This window comes from Anarhichas minor, unplaced genomic scaffold (genome assembly GCF_050575085.1).
Source record: "Anarhichas minor isolate MPS153535 unplaced genomic scaffold, ASM5057508v1 ptg000031l, whole genome shotgun sequence".
Classification (NCBI taxonomy): domain Eukaryota; kingdom Metazoa; phylum Chordata; class Actinopteri; order Perciformes; family Anarhichadidae; genus Anarhichas; species Anarhichas minor.
The window spans coordinates 2,409,885-2,432,329 of NW_027466477.1; the positions used below are offsets into that span (position 1 = coordinate 2,409,885).

At 43.6% G+C, this 22,445-nt stretch overlaps 2 protein-coding genes across 2 annotated transcripts in view; one reads left to right on the forward strand and one right to left on the reverse strand.

Annotated features, from left to right (window-relative positions):
* The window catches only part of LOC142964701 (vesicular integral-membrane protein VIP36-like), a 265,045-nt gene that overhangs the window by 95,929 nt on the left and 146,671 nt on the right, over window positions 1-22,445 (forward strand). The window lies entirely within an intron of this gene.
* On the reverse strand, window positions 1,401-20,931 carry LOC142964695 (protein NLRC3-like). The gene is made up of 11 exons (XM_076105170.1): window positions 20,717-20,931; window positions 20,211-20,384; window positions 13,483-16,671; window positions 10,899-11,059; window positions 10,447-10,544; window positions 10,266-10,361; window positions 10,015-10,137; window positions 8,915-9,025; window positions 8,627-8,705; window positions 3,288-3,501; window positions 1,401-3,205 (listed from the first exon to the last, which is right to left on the reverse strand). Exons 5-11 carry the CDS (start codon window positions 10,533-10,535, stop codon window positions 1,401-1,403), a joined length of 2,517 nt encoding a protein of 838 aa, XP_075961285.1. The 5' UTR covers window positions 10,536-10,544; window positions 10,899-11,059; window positions 13,483-16,671; window positions 20,211-20,384; window positions 20,717-20,931.

Consider the following 22,445-nt stretch of genomic DNA (forward strand, 5'->3'; position numbering starts at 1 on the left):
CAGTTTTCTCAGATGGGAGGGGTTTGACTTCAGAGCTGAGCCCAGAGAAGAACAGCCTTCCTCTGTGATCTTACAGCCTGACAGACTGCAAACACACAAAACAACACACAGTTTCTTATATCGATACACAATGAATAATTATTTTTATCATAAACATGAGTGGCTTTCATTTTGGTTTCATCTTCTTTTGTAAACAGACATTTTAAAATCATCATTACAGTAAAATAAGTTATTCCAGTGTAGTAGATCGCTCTAACAAACTAAAAGCACGACTTAAACCGTCCTGGTTCCCTGAAAGCAGGTGGGCCAAAAGGATGTTCATGTTGGTTGGACAAGTCATCCAACACTTTAATCCCGAGCAGGATAGTGACCAGTTCAGCTTTCAGTTTACACCATTATTTCCAAACGCATATGTTACGTGCCGTGTTGTGCTTGTGCTCTCCCTCTGTTTTGTCTCTGTCTTTTCGAGTGCCACCCTCTGTCCCGGATGCAAGCTGCAGCGGCTGATTGGACGCGGCTGCGGACAATCGCGATCAGCGGTGGATAAGAGGAGAAGAGCTCCTGAAGGACAACCTCTTGGGGGCAGACTACAGTAGTGAGGCTGTGCGTGTCAGCTGACAACCCTTGGGCAACGCGTAGTGGTGGAGCTGCGTGTGTGTTGCACCTTTGTTCCAGCCATGTGGGCTGTTGTGTGTGTGTGTGTGTGTGTGTGTGTGTGTGTGTGTGTGTGTGTGTGTGTGTGTGTGTGTGTGTGTGTGTGTGTGTGTGTGTGTGTGTGTGTGTGTGTGTGTGTGTGTGTGTGTGTGTGTGTGTGTGTGTATATATATAGTGTCGCTTTCTTTCTATAAGGAAGTAGTTTTCTTTTGCTGCCGTGCAAGCAGCTAGCCTTTTTACAATAAATACTCTTTTTGTTAAACCGTCATCATTGCTCAGTCTCTTTCCCCGGGAAATAAACACCGTTACTCCCCGCATCCCTTAGATGCCAAAAAGGGGAACGTAACAGCATATTAGCAGAGACACTAGTAGACATTGTTATCCCACAGTAACATTTTGGAAACACCACCATGAACTTAGTAGATCCGACACTTAGACCACTTCGTCATCTTTGTCGTAAATCACCTGATCCTGACCTGAGAGTTTCAAGTGTACAGTTCGGACTTGCCAGTCCAGCAGAGAGCAGCTTCACTCCTGAGTCCTGCAGGTTGTTGTAACTCAGGTCCAGGTCTTTCAGACTAGAGGACTGGGAGCTGAGGACTGAGGACAGAGCTCCACAGCTTCTCTGTGAGAGGTTACAGCCACTCAGCCTAGGGGAGGAACAGGGATTAATACAAACAAAATGTTGAATCAAAGTAAAATATCAAACACATTTAGTAATGGTAATGTATCCGTAGTGTATCTGCCTACAGAGCTTTGTTGGAGGCTTTGACCACTGGCAGCAGCCTCAGAAGAGCCTCCTCTGAAGCAGAGTATTTTTTCAGGTCAAACACGTCCAGATGTTTTTGTGATGACAGTAAGATGAAGACCAGAGCTGACCACTGAGCAGGAGACAGTTTATCTGTGGAGAGACGTCCTGAACTCAGGGACTGTTGGATCTCCTCCACTAGAGAAACAGCATTCAGTTCATTCAGACAGTGGAACAGATTGATGCTTTTCTCTGGAGACACATTCTCACTGATCTTCTTCTTGATGTACTGGACTGTGTCCTGATTGGTCTGTGAGCTACTTCCTGTCTGTGTCAGCAGACCTCGTAGGAGTTTCTGATTGGTCTCCAGTGAAAGACCCAGGAGGAAGCGGAGGAACAAGTCCAGGTGTCCATTTGGACTCTGTAAGGCCTTGTCCACAGCACTCTGGTAGAGATGTGTTAGCTTAGGTTTTGCTCTCAACACTTTAGACCAACGGGTTCTTGGTTGTTTTTTTTCCATCAGATTGAAACCAGAGTTGATGAAGGTCAGATGGACATGAAGAGCAGCCAGAAACTCCTGAACACTCAGATGGACGAAGCAGAACACCTTGTCCTGGTACAGTCCACACTCCTCCTTAAAGATCTGTGTGAACACTCCTGAGTACACCGAGGCTGCTGTGATATCGATGCCACACTCTGTCAGGTCGGATTCATAGAAGATCAGGTTGCCTTTCTGCAGCTGATCAAAAGCCAGTTTTCCCAGAGACTCAGTCATCTCCCTGCTCTCTGGACTCCAGTGTGGATCTGTCTCAGCTCCTCCATCATACTTGACCTTATTCAGTTTGGACTGAGCCACCAGGAAGTGGATGTACATCTCAGTCAGGGTCTTGGGCAGCTCTCCTCCCTCTCTGGTCTTCAACACCTTCTCCAGAACTCCAACAGTGATCCAGCAGAAGACTGGGATGTGGCACATGATGTGGATGCTTTGTGAGGTCTTGATGTGGGAGATGATCCTGCTGGCCTGCTCCTCATCACTGAATCTCTTCCTGAAGTACTCCTCCTTCTGTGGGTCAGTGAACCCTCTGACCTCTGTCACCATGCCAACATACTCAATAGGGATCTGATTGGCTGCTGCAGGTCGTGTGGTTATCCAGAGGCGAGCAGAGGGAAGCAGTTTCCCCCTGATGAGGTTTGTCAGCAGCACATCTACTGAGGTGGACTCTGTAACATCAGTCAGGATCTCAGTGTTGAGCTCCAGAGGAAGTCGAAACTCATCCAGACCGTCAAAGATGAACAGAACCAGGAACTCTTCAAAGCTGTAGATTCCTGCTTCTTTGGTTTCACTGAAGAAGTGATGAACAAGTTCCACCAAGCTGTACTTTTTCTCTTTCACCACATTCAGCTCTCTGAAAGTGAATGGAAAGATGAACTGTATGTCCTGGTTGGCTTTGCCTTCAGCCCAGTCCAGAGTGAACTTCTGTGTTAAGACTGTTTTCCCAATGCCAGCCACTCCCTTTGTCATCACTGTTCTGATTGGTTCCTCTCCTCCAGGTGAGGCTTTAAAGATGTCTTCTTGTCTGATGGTTGTTTCTGGTCTGTCTGGTTTGCTGGATGCTGTTTCAATCTGTCTGACCTCATGTTCATCATTGACCTCTGCAGTCCCTCCCTCTGTGATGTAGAGCTCTGTGTAGATCTCATTCAGAAGGGTTTTGTTTCCTGCTTTAGCGATTCCCTCAAACACACTCTGGAACTTATTCTTCAGGTTAGATTTGAGTTTACTTTTGCACAGTACAGCACTAGTACCTGAAATAAAAAAGAAATCATAGAATGTAATTAGTGAGTGGTTGTCTTCTATTTAATTTTAAAGTTTTTAAAATCATCTTACTGCTCTGCAGACAGTCAGCCAGCTCCTCCTGCTTCATTCTCCTCAGGAAGTTTAGTGTGATCTTCAGAATTGCCTCCCTGCTGCTCCTCTTTTGCTCTTCCTCCTCACCGTCCAACACCTCATTATCATGGCATTCTGGGTAATCTGGACTCAGAACATTTTGGAACTTCCTTAACTCATTCTTCACAAAAGTGACAATGTTTTCTTCAAGCAGCTGAAACAGAAACATATTTAAATGTAAACCAACAGAAAATAACATCACATCTGTCCGTCATGTACTGAAAGACTATTGCTAACTGGTGTGTTGTGGTTCATTCAGAGCATTGATACGTTTCTAGTTTGACCGTGTAGCTTTCAGTTTCTAACTGTAATCTTTCATCTGGATTTGGTAACTAAAACAAATAAAACTCCTTCCTCATGGGAATACTTAACTTTTTTAACTTAACACATCAAGACCTAAGAAACACAACACAAACTGGACACCTCATGTTGCCAGACAAACAGTCTGAGAAATGATGAAGCTTTATATGAAGCTCTAGTGTAAGTTCAGTCAGGTCAGTTCATCAGCAGCGGAGAAAACATCTTCCTCTCGTTTCCCTGCCTGGGAATCTCACCGGTTACTCCGGGTCACTCTGTGCAGGTAACAACCTGATCGGCACCATGCAGTCTCTGGCCAAATCCAGCAAACTATCCACACGGGCCTCAGGGACGAACATCCTTAAACTTCTGCCTCCTTGTGGCAGCGGCCTCATTCATTTCACTTCAAGCTGCTCATCGATCAAGGTTAAGACTTGAATTAGCGTGTCGCATCCGGACCGTCTTCTCAATCAGATAAATATTGTCAGGCTGCTTTGACAATAGTTTTTAGTTGCTTTTTTTACTTGCTTTAGTTGTTGGCGGGCCTCAATTAACCTACCTCTACTACAAAGGTTCAAAAGGCTCTTTTGAAGCAGAGATATTAAAGACGTATTTAACCCCTCTGTTTCCTCAGGGTATTAGAATATCCTGCGTTTGCAGTGTTACATGCTCACTTCGATGAAAGTTGCAGAAATTGTCATAACTCTTAAGGTTCTCATCCGTACCTTAGTGTAGCCGTCTCCATTGTATGTCACTTATGCTACATTACTACAAGTTGTTTGGGACTTTTAACTTGAGTGCATTGTGAAGTTTTATTATGTTTATGGTTTAATTTTCAATCAAGCAAAGGGAGTACTTAATGCCAAAAGGCACGGCCATTCATGACATGGTCAGAAGTTATCCATAGCAGCGCAGATCATGACGTCCATAAGAAAGATCACGCCGGCCTCATTCAAACAAAGTACCCTGGTCATTGCTGACCTCATCACAAACCTCAACAAGCATGCTCAGTTGGCATAGCGGAAAAACTCTTCCATGTTTTGCCATCATATTTCTTTTGACTCTGAAGTTGGGACTCATGTCTATCCATGGGCTTTTGAGGGTCAGTGGTTCTCAGACTCCGTCTTCCCTCTACTTTGATATAATCTGCATTGTGTGAGATATCTGACCGCAGAAGCTCTCGTGTCTGGGGCCAGCAACCGAAACACAAACGCCTCACTCTCATGCCTCAATCAGTCGTCAGCATTCAGCATTCCTCTTCATGGTTCATGTGATAGTATCACGCAGTTAGCGGGCACACAAGTCATCATTGCAATCTTTCACGTGGCAGGGAAAGTGCTCGCTCTGTATATGTGCCTTGCTCAGATTTTATATACACATGCATATAACTGGTGGTGGAGTTTTTGCTTCACAGCTACGTCGCTGCTCACTGTCCTCTGATAACCGTTTTTTCTGGTCATAGCCGAGCTCGACATTACATTCACGTCTTTCTGGTCACAATCATTCAAGTCATCGATAGTCATTTTTTTAAATGTTATATTCTATTATATTTCGCCTCAGTGTGTGGCTGGTATTGTTTTCACCTTAATAATAATAATAATAATGCATTTTAACACACTTTCCATTCAGAAAATCTCAGAGTGCCACAGAGCCAGTACATAGTTAAAACATAGTTAAAACAAACTATAATAAAATAACTAGTAAACATAAGCATAATAAAACAGTGAATGAACAGAAACACAAAAGAAACAGTGATTTAGCACAAGGTCAGAAACGCCTTCCTGAATAAAAAGGTTTTTAGGCCAGTCTTAAAAGAGACCAGTGTCTGTGTTGCCCTTAGGTGTTCAGGGAGACTGTTCCATAGGCGTTGAGCTGCCGAGCCAAAGGCCCGGTTGCCCATGGTGCGGAGCTTGGTGTTGGGGACCCGGAGGAGTGAGCTGTTTGAAGATCTGAGGGTGCGGGTGGAGATTTGGGGAGTAATGAGTTCTTGTAGGTAGGGAGGTGCATGTCCATTTATGCATTGATGTGTGAGTAGTAGGACTTTGTAGTCAATCCGGAATGAGACAGGGAGCCAGTGTAGTGAGTGCAGAGTGGGTGTTATGTGCTCATACTTCCGCACTCTCATCAGGATCCTGGCAGCGCTGTTTTGGATGTATTGCAGCTTCTGGATGTTCTTGCCAGTGATCCCAGTGAAGAGTGAGTTACAGTAGTCCAGTCTTGAGGAGATAAAGGCGTGGACGAGCTTCTCTGCATCTGACAGGGTTAAAGTGGGCGGAGTTTGGAGATGTTCTTGAGATGATAAAAGGAGGTTTTGCACAGGTGTTTTATATGGTCATTAAAGGTCAGGTAAGGGTCAAACCTAACTCCCAGATTAGTGACTTTGGAGGAGAGGGTGATGACCTGACCGTCGAAGGTGAGATGAGTTATGGAGGATGACTGAACCTGGTGTGGAGTGTCAACAAGGAGGGCTTCGGTTTTGCTACTGTTTAACTGGAGAAAGTTGTTGCTCCTCCACGCCTTTATCTCCTCAAGACAGGCGGTGAGACATGACATGGCTGCAGAGGGGCTTGGGGCAGCTTTGATGTAGAGCTGTGTGTCGTCAGCATAACAGTGGAAAGACATCCTATGTCTGCTGATGACACGACCGAGGGGGAGCATGTAAGTAATGAAGAGGATGGGGCCGAGGACCGAACCTTGCAGAACACCACAGGAGACAGGGACCAGTCTGGACTTGCATCTTCCCAGTGAGACATATTCAGTTCTGCCTGAAAAGTAGGACTGAAACCACTTGAGTGCGTCATCATGGAGAAAATGTCCTGTAGGCAACTTCTGTAGCAGAACTAACACATAAGGGGTCTTTAGTACTTTGCCATTTGCTTGTCTGTCTGAGGGCAGATTTGTCCCGGTAATAGTGTCACAATAGATTAAGTCACAAATCTCTTCAAGTGTATAGTAGGATCACACAAAAAAACAGGCAGAGTTCAAAGATGTGTGCAGTCCGAGCAAGGCCGGCAGGAGTAGGTGTGTAAGAAGTGGGGAATGACCCATTGGCCGGTCCCACTTTACAGCTTGGCCTGATTTGGCGTTGCAAGATGTCCTCCTGTTGTTTCCTGATGTATTCTACTTTTTTATTCATTTGTTATTCATTGCGTTCTTCTAGATAAATACTATTCATAGCTTTCTGCTAATTCCCTCTATCCGTCGTACTCTGGTAAATGGGTCACTTTTAATGCATCATGGTCTAACGCGATCTCATACACTGCTTCATGGTCTAATGTGTCCTCATACTGTTGTCCTGTCATGTGTTGGATGCTGCTATTTGACCCTGTCTTGTCTTGTCTAGGTCTCACTGTAAAATAGGTTTTAATTACAGTGTGCGTCTTCTTAGTTCAGGGGTCGGCAACCTTTTCTATCCAAAGAGCCATTTTGACTTATTTTCCACCAAATAAAATTTGTCTGGAGCCGCAAAAGCTATTTGATATCACAGCTTATAAAGTGTTATATATAGTCATATTATTTATACAAAAACTATAGTTTGTTGTATTTCTGAATTTATAGAACAAGAATAAAAACAATTCTTGACATTTTATTGCTATTTTACCTGTTATAACAAAAACTTGCTCAGTTTGCTGCAGTAGTTGATAAATCGCTCTTTTTCGCTCATCTCCAGCGTGATACTTTTCAGAATATGCTGTGTGCTTGTTCTGGAAGTGTCTTTCAACATTACATTGTATTGTTTGCAAATTTCTCGCCACATATCAAGCATACAGGTAAGTCAGCATCGTTGGCAGTGAAAGCAAATGAAGACGTCCACGCAGAATTAAACTCTCCATTTTCCTCCGTGACTTTTCTTTTTTTGGATTCATCCATTGACAGTTTACCGAGGGCGGGGGTCTGCAAGTCATGATTAGCCACCTGCAGAGAAAGGCGCCTGACAGCGACGTAATGTGACACACATTGTAGTTGTTCCCTTTGAAAGATTGTCCACTGTGCAAAAAAGAACCGTTATTTATTTCCACGTTATTTTTTGTCAAAGCCTGAGGCCAAGTCCACACTACTACGTTTCCATTTGAAAACGCATATGCTTTGCTACGTTTACACTGAGCGTGTCACGCCCCTCTCACGTGACCCTTTCCCGGAAGATCACAAACAACAGTATGAGCAAGGAGCAATATATTCACAAGGAGGGTAAATATGTTGCTGCTTGCTCGGTGTGCCCCAAAGACATAGTTTCATTTGCCTGGACTTCGTCGTTCGCCTACCTCCCTCCGAAGATAAAATAGCAATTTTTTTCTGTTGACAGATTTTCAAAGATGGTGCACTATTCCTCTACCCAAGTTGCCTTCCACAAAGGAAATGGCGGTGGTTGTTCTGTCACATGTGTTTCCAGTGAGCTTTAATAGTTGTATTGATATCTGTTTTCAGGTTGTCTGAGTACAGTATACTGTATCCGTCCCTATCCAATAAACCATGAATAAATAAATACAGTTTTCACTGCAGTGATTTTACAAACTAAAACTCTACACAAACTAAAAGTGTACTTCATTTAATAGTCAATAGTCTGGCCCTCTTCAATGCAGACAGCACTGATGAAATACTGAGCGGAATTTGATTTGAGTTGACTTATAGCTCTGATAATTGAAATAGTTATGGCTCACTAGCACAAGCACACATATAACTGCTGGTTTGAATGTTAATGATAAAGTGGATTTATAATAACATGCCTCTCACGTGGGTCAAATGTCCCGTAGAGATGCACACATTCTCCCGTCAAGTTTGTTTTTAGAGATCACAACAAGCCTGTTTTAGGCCCTGCACACTGATGGCAGAGGTTGCCATACAAGGTGCAAACCTGCACATCAGCAGTGGTTAGACGTTCAGTGTCACATGCTCAAGGTATACAGAGGAAATGGAGGTGGGTTTTTTTTATGTACAAAACATACAATTAATATGCTCTGCATTCAGAGTTCAAATGTACACACCTTAAACACTGAATCGGAGTTTGCTTGAGGCTTCTGGAAATGCAGACTACTGGGAACATTTGATCTCTGAAGCTGAAGTCTGTAGAGAAAAAGGGTTTAGACTTAATGACAACAGAGTAATTCTGTGTCATATTATGAGAAACCAGAAAAATAAAGACTTACATAGAGAGAGGCGTTATTTTAGACTGCTTAATATTTTGTCTGTATAGATGATTCCTCACTGACATACAACAGTAAATTCTTCAAATGAAATAAGAGAAAAATGTTTCTTTCGGTTGAAAAGTTTACCCTTGTTTATTGGACTGATGTCCATGTAGGAACCCCCGAGGGACAGTACTGGACCGGTCACTGTTCGTGGACACACAGCTGGGTTCAGAGTCTGCTCTCTGCTGGTCGACACTGATAGAAACAGTTCTGATAAGTGCACATGTTCAGCAAACATCTTCACAGGAAATTCCAGAAAAGTGTTTCTTTTAGTTTACGATTTAATAATTTGTCTTGGTGTTTGCTCGGGGAAGACAAAATGTGACAAACAATACAAATACAAAACACAAGCGTTTGATGCATTCAGAGACCCACTAAAGGACACAGTTTAAGTTGAGTTCATAGACTGAACTAATGAGGAGTTAAGATCCCTGATTGCTTCAGGATGCTGTTACAGAAAAAAGCAGTTCTACTCTTAAAGTTACTACAAGGAACTTTGACTTTGTGTTGTTTCTGGCGGTCCCTGTGGACTAAAGTGGTAGTGTTTCTGAGCACCATAGTCCCTTTAGAAAACCTCTCATTTTACTGCAGCAGGGTCTGACAGTCTGCCCCTCTCAGTTCTGGTTCTGGTTCTCCCGTGCCTCCCTTCCCTCCAGCGGGTCCAGCAATACGTCCTGGGTCTCCAGCAGCGTGGTGTCGGTGTTGGCTCCCAGAGAGGAGAAGCTCTGCTCCTGGAGGAGGAGGAGGAGGAGACGCTGCTGCTGCTGCCGGGAGCTGAGCTCTCCTCCTCCCTCCGGAGCTCCAGACTGCAGGTCCAAGGCTGCAGGTGAAGCCGGATCTGGGTCTGTCCACGGTGGACCGGTCTCTGCTGGAAGATCTGGGTTTGTCCATGGTGGACCGGTCTCTGCTGGAGTCTGAGCTGAAGGAGTTTCTGGTGAACCTTCATGATTTCATCTGAGTTCACCAGAATCCGACCCGGTGGCTCCGATGACGAGCATTAAGAATAACTCTATAGAAACAAACCATCTTCTCTCTGATGGTCTCGTTTACTGATGGAGATCTGATAGAGGATCAGGACTAAACTGAGACTGGTTCAGGACCAGTTAAAAGTTAAAAAAATTAAAAATGATTTTCAAAACATCCTAAGCATGCAGGAGTAAAAGTATCACAGATGCTTTCCATACCTTATTAAGCTCCATTCTGTTATCGGCTGAGCATCTTTGAAATTAAGAGGGGGACTTATAGACCGTTCGCTCTTCAAGCTCACACAGCTGGGTTCAGGAGAGTCTGAGTTCTGCTTCTTGAACCTGATTGAAAGAAGAATAAAGAACTTTAAAAAAGCCAGTTCACATTCTTCTCAAAGATGGAAAATATGCGAGAGTTCATCAGCTAGAATGAACACTCGCAGACAGTGATGTACAATATCTTAACTCACTGAGTCTCTGAAGGAAGTTTTCTTTTAAAAGCAAGAGGAGAGTTCATGGACACACAGCTGGATCCAGGTCCAGGTCCATGTTCAGAAGAGTCTGGTCTGTTCAACACAACACACAGAGCTTAGAGGGTGAACAATGATGGTGGAGTGATGTGTCCTGGACAGTTAGAGATCCTCATCTCACCTCTGAGCTTTGGTCTGGCTGTCATGTTCCCCACACGGAGCGGTTTTAGAGGGAGGGACCCCCTCCTCTCTGTCCTCACACTGACTCATAGTCCACACCTTCACACAAACACAACAACATGCAGTCATTCATCACTACAAGACATCACTGAACACAAACTCTGTACAAAAGCTGTCAAACCCGTTCAGACGCATATTTCATCAGTGAGTCAAACTCAAGTTGGTTCTAGGCGTTAGTGCTTTTTCTAATACATGCACATCATTATCAAATCACTGTCTTTTAACTTAAATAAAGACTTTAGACAATATTTCCACCTAAAAGCAAAAATAAATGATCAGCCAATCAGCATCAAGAACCATTTCTACCGTCCAGTTAAACAGAGAAACAACACAAAGAGATCAAAGTGATCCTGATGATCAAACATGTACAGATTCCTCTGGTAGGATTCTCACCTGCTGAACTCACTTCAGGTCAGTTTACAGACACGTTCCACCTTCATGTGTGGAGGAAACACTGGAGAGAAGAAGCTGCTCATGTCCTCCTGTCAGTCCTGGTGTCTGTGTCCATTTGATCTGAGGACGCCGTCTCACCCTCATCACTTCAGAGTCCAAGTCTAAAATAAAACCAGTGTGACGTCAAAACCTGTCCAACAGGTGGTAGATGTCAGCCTATCAGAGGTGTTTGTATTTCCTCTCCCTCACCTGTAGCTGACTCATGTTGTGTTGTTGAGTGTTGGAGACGGTTATTGTAATGTGTGTTATGCTTTCTTAAATCAAGTCAAGTGTTCACTGAGTCCTTCCTTTCCTTTATAACACGTCCTCACAGCGAGCCAATCAGACACATCACAGGTGAGGTGATGTAGTTCTCCTCTCTGTCCACTAGATGATGCTAACTAACCATCTAAAGAGATAAAGATCAGCTCAGCTCAGAAAGATTTAATGAAGCAGCAGCAACTTGGATCACATGCATGTCTCACTGATGAGACACAATGTGACGTTTACATGTATTTATTTATAAAAGTGTTATTTTGAATGAAGATTTGGTGAAAAATGTTCATCAATCACATTCTTCTATAATGATTTATAACCTACATGTTGTAACATTTCTGAGCAGCAGCTTCTAAAAGTTTACAGTCAAAAGAATCAGTGTGAAGCCGTCAAATAAGCAGAAGATCACATGACGACGAAGAAGTAGAAGAAACATGTGAACATCTCATGTTATCACCAACAGACCATCAAACTGAAGGACCCGGATCAAACTCAGTGCTCCTGTTTCAAATACAAAGTGCAGCTCACATGAGACACTGGAGACAGTCTGGATGTTGGATCTGATCCTGTAGCAGTGTCATTAGAGACATGACATTAAGCTCTTAGACACGCTCTCTACATGCATATCAGTGGATCAGCAGTGTGCATCGTGTTCAGTCTATTTAAATGATGGAGCTCAAAGTCACAGAGCACAAGTTCACCTCAGGGGGCTTTACCACCGCGCTGCAGCGCTCAAAGAGTTAAAGTCTTTGATGCAGTCAGAATGCTCACATCTGATTATTTATTTTAATTATAACAAATACTGAAGAGTTCAAGATGAGACATAGAACACTGAATTAAAAAGTAGAGAAGCTTTTGCTAGTTTAATTCAATAAATGGAATGAGACATAAACACACTTGATGAGTGACAGAAGAAAGTGGTGCCTGTGGTTTCAGAGGTAGTCCGAGGTTGTCCTGCTGTTCATCAGACAATAAGTGACAGCAGCTGATGTAACATGGGACAGTGACTCTGATAACAACACTGTTAGGCCTGGACGGTCTGTAGATTATTACAATGATCACTGGATCTTTAGAGTTTACTATAAAATCAAGATGTTCAAATGAAGTAAACTGAGATAAAAACGACTCATTATTTAGAGATGTGATGTTTAAAAGTCCCAAATGAAGCGGCTGATAGTCAGGAGCAGGAGGTAGCAGAGGTTCAGAGGGACTGTAAGTAAATAGTTGTGGTTAGCACCAGAGGGGTTTGACATAGAGCGTGCTGCAGAGGGTCTGTGACAGGAAGTGATGCGTATAGGAATGAGTTTCTCTCAGGAGAGTATGAAGGAGATTGATTGATTGCGTAATGCACATGTGAGGATTAATTACAGGCCTGTGGATGTTTTCTGAGGTACAACAGGAGGATCATAAGACGGCTAACATGTTGTGACTTATTTACAGTCTATTACATACATTTTACAGGGTATTATAGCATTTCCACTGTTACTACACCATCACACAGGTCCTCTAGGACAGGTTTTGTCCTCTGGGACAGTTGAGACATGAACTGAGCAAACAGGACTCCACTAGTGAAACCAAGTGTGTGTCAGGGTTGTTAAGATGGTTGTGTCCCAATTAGGCTTTGCCTTCTGTGTGTGTCTTTGTGTAGCTCCACACCCTCCTCACTCTACCTGTCAGCCACTCCCTCCTCATCAGCACAACTCCCTTCACCTGTTCTAGACACTATATAAACTCCTGCCTCTCAGTCACTCTTTGCCAGATCATTTTCATGTCTACCCGCCCGTTTGGCTCGTCTTGTTCCCGGTTTTCCCGTCTGCCTGCCCTGCCTCATTCTGCTGGATTTTCCCCCTCGTCTCCTGTCTTGTCCGTGGATCCCCTGTTGTGTCCTGTGTTGATTTAATTCTTCATTAAATACCTGCTTCACGCTACTCTGTCTGGCCTGCATTTGAGTCCTCCACCACACCCTGTGACAGGTTGTGTTGTGAACATTCAGTGTTAATTAACAGTTTTAAAAAACTCAGGTTGATCCAACCTGTCAGACCAGTTCAGACACTCAGATTACAAACTTCTGTTGAAACTACTTGAGAAACATGAACATTATATTTCTAAAAATCATTGTTCTTTATCTCAGAGAGGAATTCTACTGCAAATAACAAATCTATCTTTTGAAACATCGTTCTATTCTCCAGTTAAACAGAGAAACAACACAAAGAGATCAAAGTGATCCTGATGATCAAACATGTACAGATTCCTCTGGTAGGATTCTCACCTGCTGAACTCACTTCAGGTCAGTTTACAGACACGTTCCACCTTCATGTGTGGAGGAAACACTGGAGAGAAGAAGCTGCTCATGTCCTCCTGTCAGTCCTGGTGTCTGTGTCCATTTGATCTGAGGACGCCGTCACACCCTCATCACTTCAGAGTCCAAGTCTAAAATAAAACCAGTGTGACGTCAAAACCTGTCCAACAGGTGGTAGATGTCAGCCTATCAGAGGTGTTTGTATTTCCTCATTCCTCTCCCTCACCTGTAGCTGACTCATGTTGTGTTGTTGAGTGTTGGAGACGGTTATTGTAATGTGTGTTATGCTTTCTTAAATCAAGTCAAGTGTTCACTGAGTCCTTCCTTTCCTTTATAACACGTCCTCACAGCGAGCCAATCAGACACATCACAGGTGAGGTGATGTAGTTCTCCTCTCTGTCCACTAGATGATGCTAACTAACCATCTAAAGAGATGAAGATCAGCTCAGCTCAGAAAGATTTAATGAAGCAGCAGCAACATTAAAGACATGACATTAAGCTCTTATACACGCGGTGGATGTGAGGATATTATTCTCTGGAGAAACTTATCTGTTGATCAAATCTAGAGGTTATAGGAATGGGTTCCTCCGTCCTGTTTATGAGAGCTCAATGGGGTGCAGGAGGATGAAAGAGTTGACTTGACATTTGCTACCATGAGGGACCTGTAGGGGGAGCTCTCATGGGATTCACTGTGCTGAGGTTGTGATGAAGAGGAAGAGGAAGAGGGGGATCCGTCTGCTGGGTGTTTGTGTGACATGGGGTACATCCCAAGTCTCTTAATTGCATCCCCGTTTCCCTCACTTGCGTCCTTTCCTTGTGTCCTAGTCCCTCCCACCAGGGATGCATGGAGAGACACAAGGAAACCATGCGAGGAGAGAGGAAACGAGGAAATATGTTTAACAGACATGAGACGTCCTTTCCTCTGTATCGTCACGTGTAGCGACGTCTGTTTCTGATGACGGCGGATCAGCTGTCAGTATTGTTGATAATTATATATTAACATTAATATCTTAGTATTAGCTGATTCTTCAGTTGTTTGAAAGCGTGTTGTTGACTCGTGTTGGTGTCTAGTTCAAGGTGATTGGTGGACACATGACTGTTGTATTCATATATTTAATGACCTGTAGTATTGTCTTCATGGGAAACATCAAAAACAAGTGACCTGATTTATGAGTCTTCAGACTGCTGAGCTCAGGATCGTTTTGTGAGTTTAATTATGTTTAATTTGTGCTTCAGCTGCTGCTGTGTCTCAAGTGGTTTGGTGGATTAGATCTGTCTCCTTTCACGAGCTCTCCTTTTCCTTTATGAGGGGAATAATGTGAGATTTATGATTTGTGTTCATTTAAATAAATATGTTCCATGCGAGTTGTCCCACTTAAAAGCATTTAACGGTAAATTACTGTATTGTTATGCAGGTAGAAGCAACCTGTGTGCAACACTGACAACCGTAAGATTTATTTTCCGTTAGATGCTCTATGATAGCAGGTTTAACTGTCAACATACAATCATTACAAAACGTGTGTGTGTGTGTGTGTGTGTGTTTGTATAAAGTAGGCCACTGGTCATTTTCTTCGTCAGAATAACCAAAACTTTTTTCAAAGTTTTGCTCTCAGTTTTATATTATTTTAGATTAATAAATCAGTCATTGTCAACATGTTCAACTCAAAGTTATTTATTCATAAATTCCATTTGCCATTAATTACCAACATGGTCAGCAAATGTAGATTTTTTTTTTTTACCCGATTCATTATTAAAGGAAAGCTCAAGGTTGAAATTTCAAAATCAATAATTTTTATATTACAAATGTATCTTTTCAGCCTCCACACACACACACGCACACGCACACACGCACACACACACACACACACACACGATATTTTTTCAAAATAGAAATAAAAATGTGGAATAAAATAGTCGATATTTTTAGGTTTTTCTGCATCAATTTCGATGTAAATGTTTTGAATGCAGACAGTACAACCTTCAAAATACAAGAGAAGCTCTTCTTTAAAACCCAACGAATGCTGGCCAACAGAGGAGAATAAAACTTAAATGCATCAAGAAGCCAAGTCTGCTTCACAGCGCCGGGGTTACAACTGAAAGAATAAGACTCAAATATTGTCATTCGTGTCATCAGAATACATCTGCAGCACATTAATGTAACAGAATACACACATGTAGTAGATGTTGTGCTCTACATGAGACAGTGATGTTATGAATCTGTTCACTTCATCATTCACACAGTCTGTGATTTATTGCCAGCTGTTCTTTCTGCATTAAGCAGTTTGAACTGAGTTACTTTTATGACTTAACTTCTTCTTATTGGTTCAATATTTCCTAACATTCCACGTACTGAGCTCTGATTGGTCAGTAGGCGATCCTTTTATATGAGTTAATAGGTGGGCGGGGCTACACCAACATTACAGAGTCAAGTCTCCTGCTGCTCAGAATAAAACCTCTTTTTGTGAGTAGGAGTTCTTTAACCCTGTGACTCTGTGAACACAGTTGAATTCTGTTCAAAATGATGGTAAAACACGTTCACTATACACTGTATAGTGAACGTATTTTAACAGAATTTTAGTGACAGTGTTTAACTTTACTACGTACTTAAAATAGCTGAAAGCACCGTGAACAACATTACTACTGGTGGTGCCCCTATTGAGCGTTTTCACAATCGTATTACAAATGTGGTTGAACATTATCATGAAACAAATCAAATATCCAGTCAATGACTTCTGGTGTGAGGGGCGTGGCTTTTCAAAAATCGCATTTTGGGACGTTAATTACAGCGCCACCATGTGGCCGATCAGAGTTATATGTCTTGAGAAGCACATGAACATCATTTCCAGTTATTGTTCCAAGTTTCATTTTTCTACCTCATTCCAGCTCATGGGAGTTTGAGCTGAAGCAGCAGACAACAAATATGAACCCTAACAAAAATAATCAGTAGAATTTCAAAAGGTCCTCGGGCCCTAAATAAGAGTAAATCTGTTGTGATATGAGGCCCAATGTCTGTATATGTGAGAGGGTGTCAGACTTTAGTCTTTTTAAAGTCTTCTAGTGTTTGGTACACTAAATAAAATCCAGGTGGAGGTGGTGGAGCAGTCTCCAGTCTCCAGCTGCTCTCTGGATCATCAGGACTCAGCTTAAACCCACTTCCATCTGATGAGAGAAGAAGACAAGAGAAGAGATGAATGAGTGTTTACAGAGACTCTCTTCATCAGCCGTCAGTCAGTGACGCAGCACATCCAGTAGAAAGAGCAGCTTCCTCTCAGCTCTCATGTTAACCTACACTGAGCTCCAGGCTCACACACCTGCAGACACTTTGGGCCTCCAGTCTGTTGACTCTGCAGGTTCCACTGAAATAAAGTGCTGAGAGTCCTGAACGCATCATGACTGCAGAACCAGAGAGGTGTTCACTGCTCACTGTAAAGATGGATTTAACCCTGTTATGCTGCGTTCACAACAAACGGCAAGTGGATTTTTCATGTGACGCGATTACATACAAAGTAAACGCAAAGTCACTAATAGACGTAAATTTGAGCCAATGATGCAAAAGACGCGATGCAAATTTAAATATTTCCAATGGAGAAAGAGATACACGTGAGGCTGTGTCGTTAAAGCCTTTCAGCGTTGAGATTCTCCTCCTTCATCACTGACGTCCTGACGCTGTTGAATCAGAAATAGAGGATAAACATATTGAATCCGTCTGTGTTCACCCAGAGCTCTACGATACCTCATACAGAGACCAAACTATGTGTATGAATGTATGAGTATGAACCACAGACTGTCTATGGTACAAACAATAACCACGCTGACCTATTTACGCCTAGATGATGGAGCAGCTACAATGTTAGCATAGCCTAGCATCTATTGATCCAGACTCCATTCAGAAAACAACCATTTTAACAGTTGTTTGCTTGTCATCTTGTGAACAGACCTGACAAAGCATGAATTCAGACTTTTTACAAATCCATCCATCCATCCATTTTCCTCCGCTTATCCGGGGTCGGGTCGCGGTGGCAACAGGCCAAGCAGGCTGACCCAGACTTCCCTCTCACCGGCAACATGTTCCAGCTCATTCTGGGGGATCCCGAGGCGTTCCCAGGCCAGCTGGGAGATGTAATCCCTCCAGCGTGTTCTGGGTCTTCCCCGGGGTCTCTTCCCAGTTGGACGTGCCTGGAAAACCTCCAGTGGGAGGCGTCCAGGAGGCATCCTAATTAGATGCCCGAACCACCTCAGCTGACTCCTTTCGACGCGAAGGAGTAGCGGCTCGACTCCAAGCTCCCTCCTGATGACCGAGCTCCTTACCCTATCTCTAAGGCTGAGCCCGGCCACCCTACGGAGGAAGCTCATTTCGGCCGCTTGTAGCCGCGACCTTGTCCTTTCGGTCACGACCCAGAGTTCGTGACCATAGGTGAGGGTAGGAACGTAGACCGAGTGGTAAATTGAGAGCTTTGCCTTCCGGCTCAGCTCCCTCTTCACCAAGACGGTCCGGTGCAGCGCCTGCTTTACTGCTGCAGCCGCACCGATCCGTCTGTCGATCTCCCGCTCCATCTTACCCTCACTCGTGAACAAGACCCCGAGATACTTGAACTCCTTCGCTTGAGGTAGGCACTCCGTCCCCACCTGGAGGGAGCAATCCACCGGTTTCCGGTAGAGCACCATGGCCTCAGATTTGGAGGTGCTAACTCTCATCCCCGCCGCTTCACACTCGGCTGCAAACCGCCCCAGTGAATGCTGGAGGTCACGATCCGAGGAGGCTAACAGGACCACATCATCTGCAAACAGCAGAGAGGCGATCCCGAGACCCCCGAGCCTGACGTTCTCCTCCCCCCGGCTGCGCCTAGATATCCTGTCCATGAAAGTCACGAACAGGACCGGAGACAAAGGGCAGCCCTGGCGGAGGCCAACACCCACCGGGAACGTGTCTGACTTATTGCCGAGAATGCGGACACAGCTCCTACTGCAGTCGTACAGAGACCGGATCGCCCATTGTAATGGGTCCGGCACCCCATACTCCCGCAGCACCCCCCACAAGAACCCCCGAGGGACCCGGTCGAAGGCCTTCTCCAAGTCCACAAAACACATGTAGACTGGTTGGGCAAACTCCCAGAACCCCTCCAGTAGTCTTGCGAGGGTAAAGAGCTGGTCCACTGTTCCACGGCCGGGACGGAATCCGCATTGCTCCTCTTGAATCTGAGGTTCGACAAACGGTCGGAGCCTCCTTTCCAGCACCCTGGCATAAGCCTTCCCCGGGAGGCTGAGTAGTGTGATACCCCGGTAGTTCGAGCACACTCTCCGGTCCCCCTTTTTGAAAATGGGAACCACCACCCCGGTCTGCCAGTCCATGGGCACTGATCCCGACCCCCATGCGACATTGAAGAGGCGTGTCAGCCAGGACAGCCCAACTATGTCCAGCGCTTTCAGCATCTCAGGGCGGATCTCATCCACCCCTGGCGCCTTGCCACCGAGGAGCTTTTTGACTACCTCAGCGGCCTCTGCCAGGGATATGGGTGAGCCTCCCCCTAGATCTTCAGGCGCTGCCTCCTCTGCAGAGGACATGTTGGTCGGGTTTAAGAGTTCCTCAAAGTGCTCTTTCCACCGCTCGACGATGTCCCCTGTCCGGGTCAGCAGTTCCCCCCCCCTGCTGAGAACAGCCTGGGGTAAGCCCTGCTTTCCCTTCCTGAGCCGTCGGATGGTTTGCCAGAACCTCCTTGAGGCCAACCGAAAGTCCTTCTCCATGGCCTCCCCGAACTCCTCCCATGCCCGAGTTTTAGCATTCGCGACCACCGCAGCTGCAGCCCTTCTGGCCTGCCGGTACCTGTCAGCTGCTTCGGGAGACCCCTGGGCCAACCAGGCCTTGAAGGTCTCCTTCTTCAGCTTGACGGCTTCCCTCACCTCCGGTGTCCACCACCGGGTTGCCGCCACGACAGGCACCGATGACCTTCCGGCCACAGCTCCTAGCGGCCGCGTCCACAATAGAGGCTTTGAACATGGTCCATTCGGATTCCATGTCCCCAACCTCCCTCGGGATGTGTGAGAAGTTCTTCCAGAGGTGGGAGTTAAAGACCTCCAGGACAACAAATCTTTTACAAATCAACATCATTATATAGTTATTTCAGCATCCTTTGAATGTTTGTTGAACTTAAATCACAGCTGAATCTGTTTATTTTGGGTTCATACAGCTGTAGTAAACCAGCCGACGAGTGTCTGGATAGATACAGTGAATACAGCCTCCAGATGATGTTATGAACCACACATGATGGAGTTTGGTTTCAGATATCTGGGACTTCCTCAACTTGTACAAAGCAGCACTAGTGGTTATTTCAGCCATGACTGATGATTGGCTACATGTAACGCTGGTTCTATGAAGTGAGAGCAGTGATGTGCAGGCTTCAGTCAGACTGATCTCAGAGCTGTGACAAAGATGAACTGATCAATAGTTTGATAGTGTGATGAATGAGGACCACTGTCTCTAAACATCTGATGATGCCGTCAGCTGTTAACAAGCTTCACTTCCTGTAGACGTGAACAACAACACATCGACTCAAACACAACAAGCTTCTGACTCATCTGATTGGCTGACTGCTCTCTCTCTCTCTCTCTCTCTCTCTCTCGTCCAATCCTGAAGCTCGTGGATCTGTGTTTGGTACAATACTGCTGAAACCAGCATGGACTGACTCCAACCCTCTACTGACCTCAGAGTCTCCAGTCTACAATGTGGACTCTTCACAAGATCAGACAGCAGCTTCACGTCTGAATCCTTCAGGTTGTTGTGACTCAGATCCAGTTCTCTCAGATGGGAGGGGTTTGACTTCAGAGCTGAGACCAGAGAAGAACAGCCTTCCTCTGTGATCTTACACTGTGACAGACTGCAAACACACAAAACAACACACAGAGTTTCTTATATCGACACACAATGAATAATTATTTTCATCATGAACATGAGTGGCTTTCATTTTGGTTTCATCTTCTTTTGTATAAAACAATGTAAAAGAAAAGCTAAATGTTTTGAAAAAAGTTTGTATCAGAAATGTTTTTTTTAAATATTACTTTAATAGTTAATAGTAAAACGAGGCAGCTGATGTGAAGTGGAACATATTACCAGAAAATATATCACTTTATGGATCTATACGTAGATAAATCAAATAGAGTTATTGATGAAACATGAAGGTGCTGCACTAGCAGCAGACAGTGAACCCACCTCAGAGTCTCCAGTCTACAATGTGGACTCTCCAGAAAACCACTCAGCAGCTTCACTCCTGAATCCTTCAGGTTGTTGTAGCTCAGATCCAGTTTTCTCAGATGGGAGGGGTTTGACTTCAGAGCTGAGCCCAGAGAAGAACAGCCTTCCTCTGTGATGTCACACCATGACAGACTGCAAACACACAAAACAACACACAGAGTTTCTTAGATCGATACACAATGAATAATTATTTTCATCATGAACATGAGTGGCTTTCATTTTGGTTTCATCTTCTTTTGTAAACAGACATTTTGTGAAAATCCTGTCACTGTAAAGACATTTAAAATCATTGATCAGTATTGATCCAGATTCTTCAGAGCGGATCAGAAAATATAATATTATTATTAGAAAAATATATTGAAAAATACCAAATGATCTGAAATGTTTTCCTAAAAATTATTTTTAAAAAAAGGTTTGGTTCTTTAAGTGTGATTCAATTAAACTTTCTTTTAATGATGAACATTGAGTCTATCAAGTATAGTATACATAGTAGGGTTGTCACGATACCAAAATTATGACTTCGATACGATACCTGCCATAAGTATCATGATACCAGATACTTACGATACGATACCAGAATTCGATACAATACCACAAATACGATACGATACTGATATATTTATCTATAATAGTAATAAATAAAACATCTGTACGGTTCCCTTTTTTACCAGCTTGTTCCTGCCCAGCGTTTTGAACACTTAACAAATGGCATTCATATTAATGTTGAACCTCTTCGCCTCTCTCTTTTGAGCCTCTCTCATAATTCCGCTGGCTTTCAAACACAGCTGAAGGGAACTCTGTCTCTGTGTTGCTGCTGACTCTGCTGGCATCTGTCTGACTGTCTGTGGGAGTGGGTGGATAAACAATGCTAAATGTACTTGCATAGTGAGTTTGATAATTTCACTTCATATTTTATCTTAATTCATGGAATAATTATTTTTCCTTAACTAAAAATAAAAAGAATTAGCTCAAGATCCACCCTCAGGCTCCACCAGCATGTAGCCATTTTGCATCAATTGTGTTTCATATAGTACACTTTTGTGTGCATTGTGTCCTCATGATCATACACACTGTAAGAAAAGTCAGTGAATTTTACAGTGAAAAACTGTTAAATCACAACAGTAAGAGACCGTAAATTGTAAATCGGTTATATTCAGTTTATCTGACAGTGAAACACCGTAAATATATATATCAGCCAAAACAATAATTTGTGCATGTATTTCTTGTATAAAATACATTTTGTCACTGTTAAATGTACTAAACATTGTACTGATAACGGAAATACACCGTAATATGAAAGAAAAATCCATACCGTGATTTTTGCATTCATTACTTTTAAACAATACATTTGGTTACTGTTAAATGTACGGACCATTGCACTGCCAATGGAGGTAAAATGCATCATATATTCAACAGCCAGCCCCGCATTTTTTGCATTTATTATTCGTAAAATATTCAGTTTGTCACTGTTAAATGTACTAAACATTGTACTGGTAACGGAAATACACCGTAATATGAAAAAAAATCCATACCGTGATTTTTGCATTTATTACTTTTTTAAAATACATTTGGTTACTGTTAAATGTACGGACCATTGCGCTGCCAATGGAGGTAAAACGCATCGTACATTCAACAGCCAGCCCTGTATTTTTTGCATTTATTATTCGTAAAAACATCAGTTTGTCAC

What these genes read in the sequence shown, in the direction of transcription:
- LOC142964695 (XM_076105170.1), bottom strand. Translation starts at nt 10,535, where the DNA reads ATGAGTCAGTGTGAGGACAGAGAGGAGGGGGTCCCTCCCTCTAAAACC. An exon ending in AGCCAGACCAAAGCTCAGAG is followed by an intron (nt 10,362 to 10,446) that starts GTGAGATGAGGA and finishes TGTGTTGAACAG; the next exon opens with ACCAGACTCTTCTGAACATG. An exon ending in AAACTTCCTTCAGAGACTCA is followed by an intron (nt 10,138 to 10,265) that starts GTGAGTTAAGAT and finishes TCTTTCAATCAG; the next exon opens with GTTCAAGAAGCAGAACTCAG.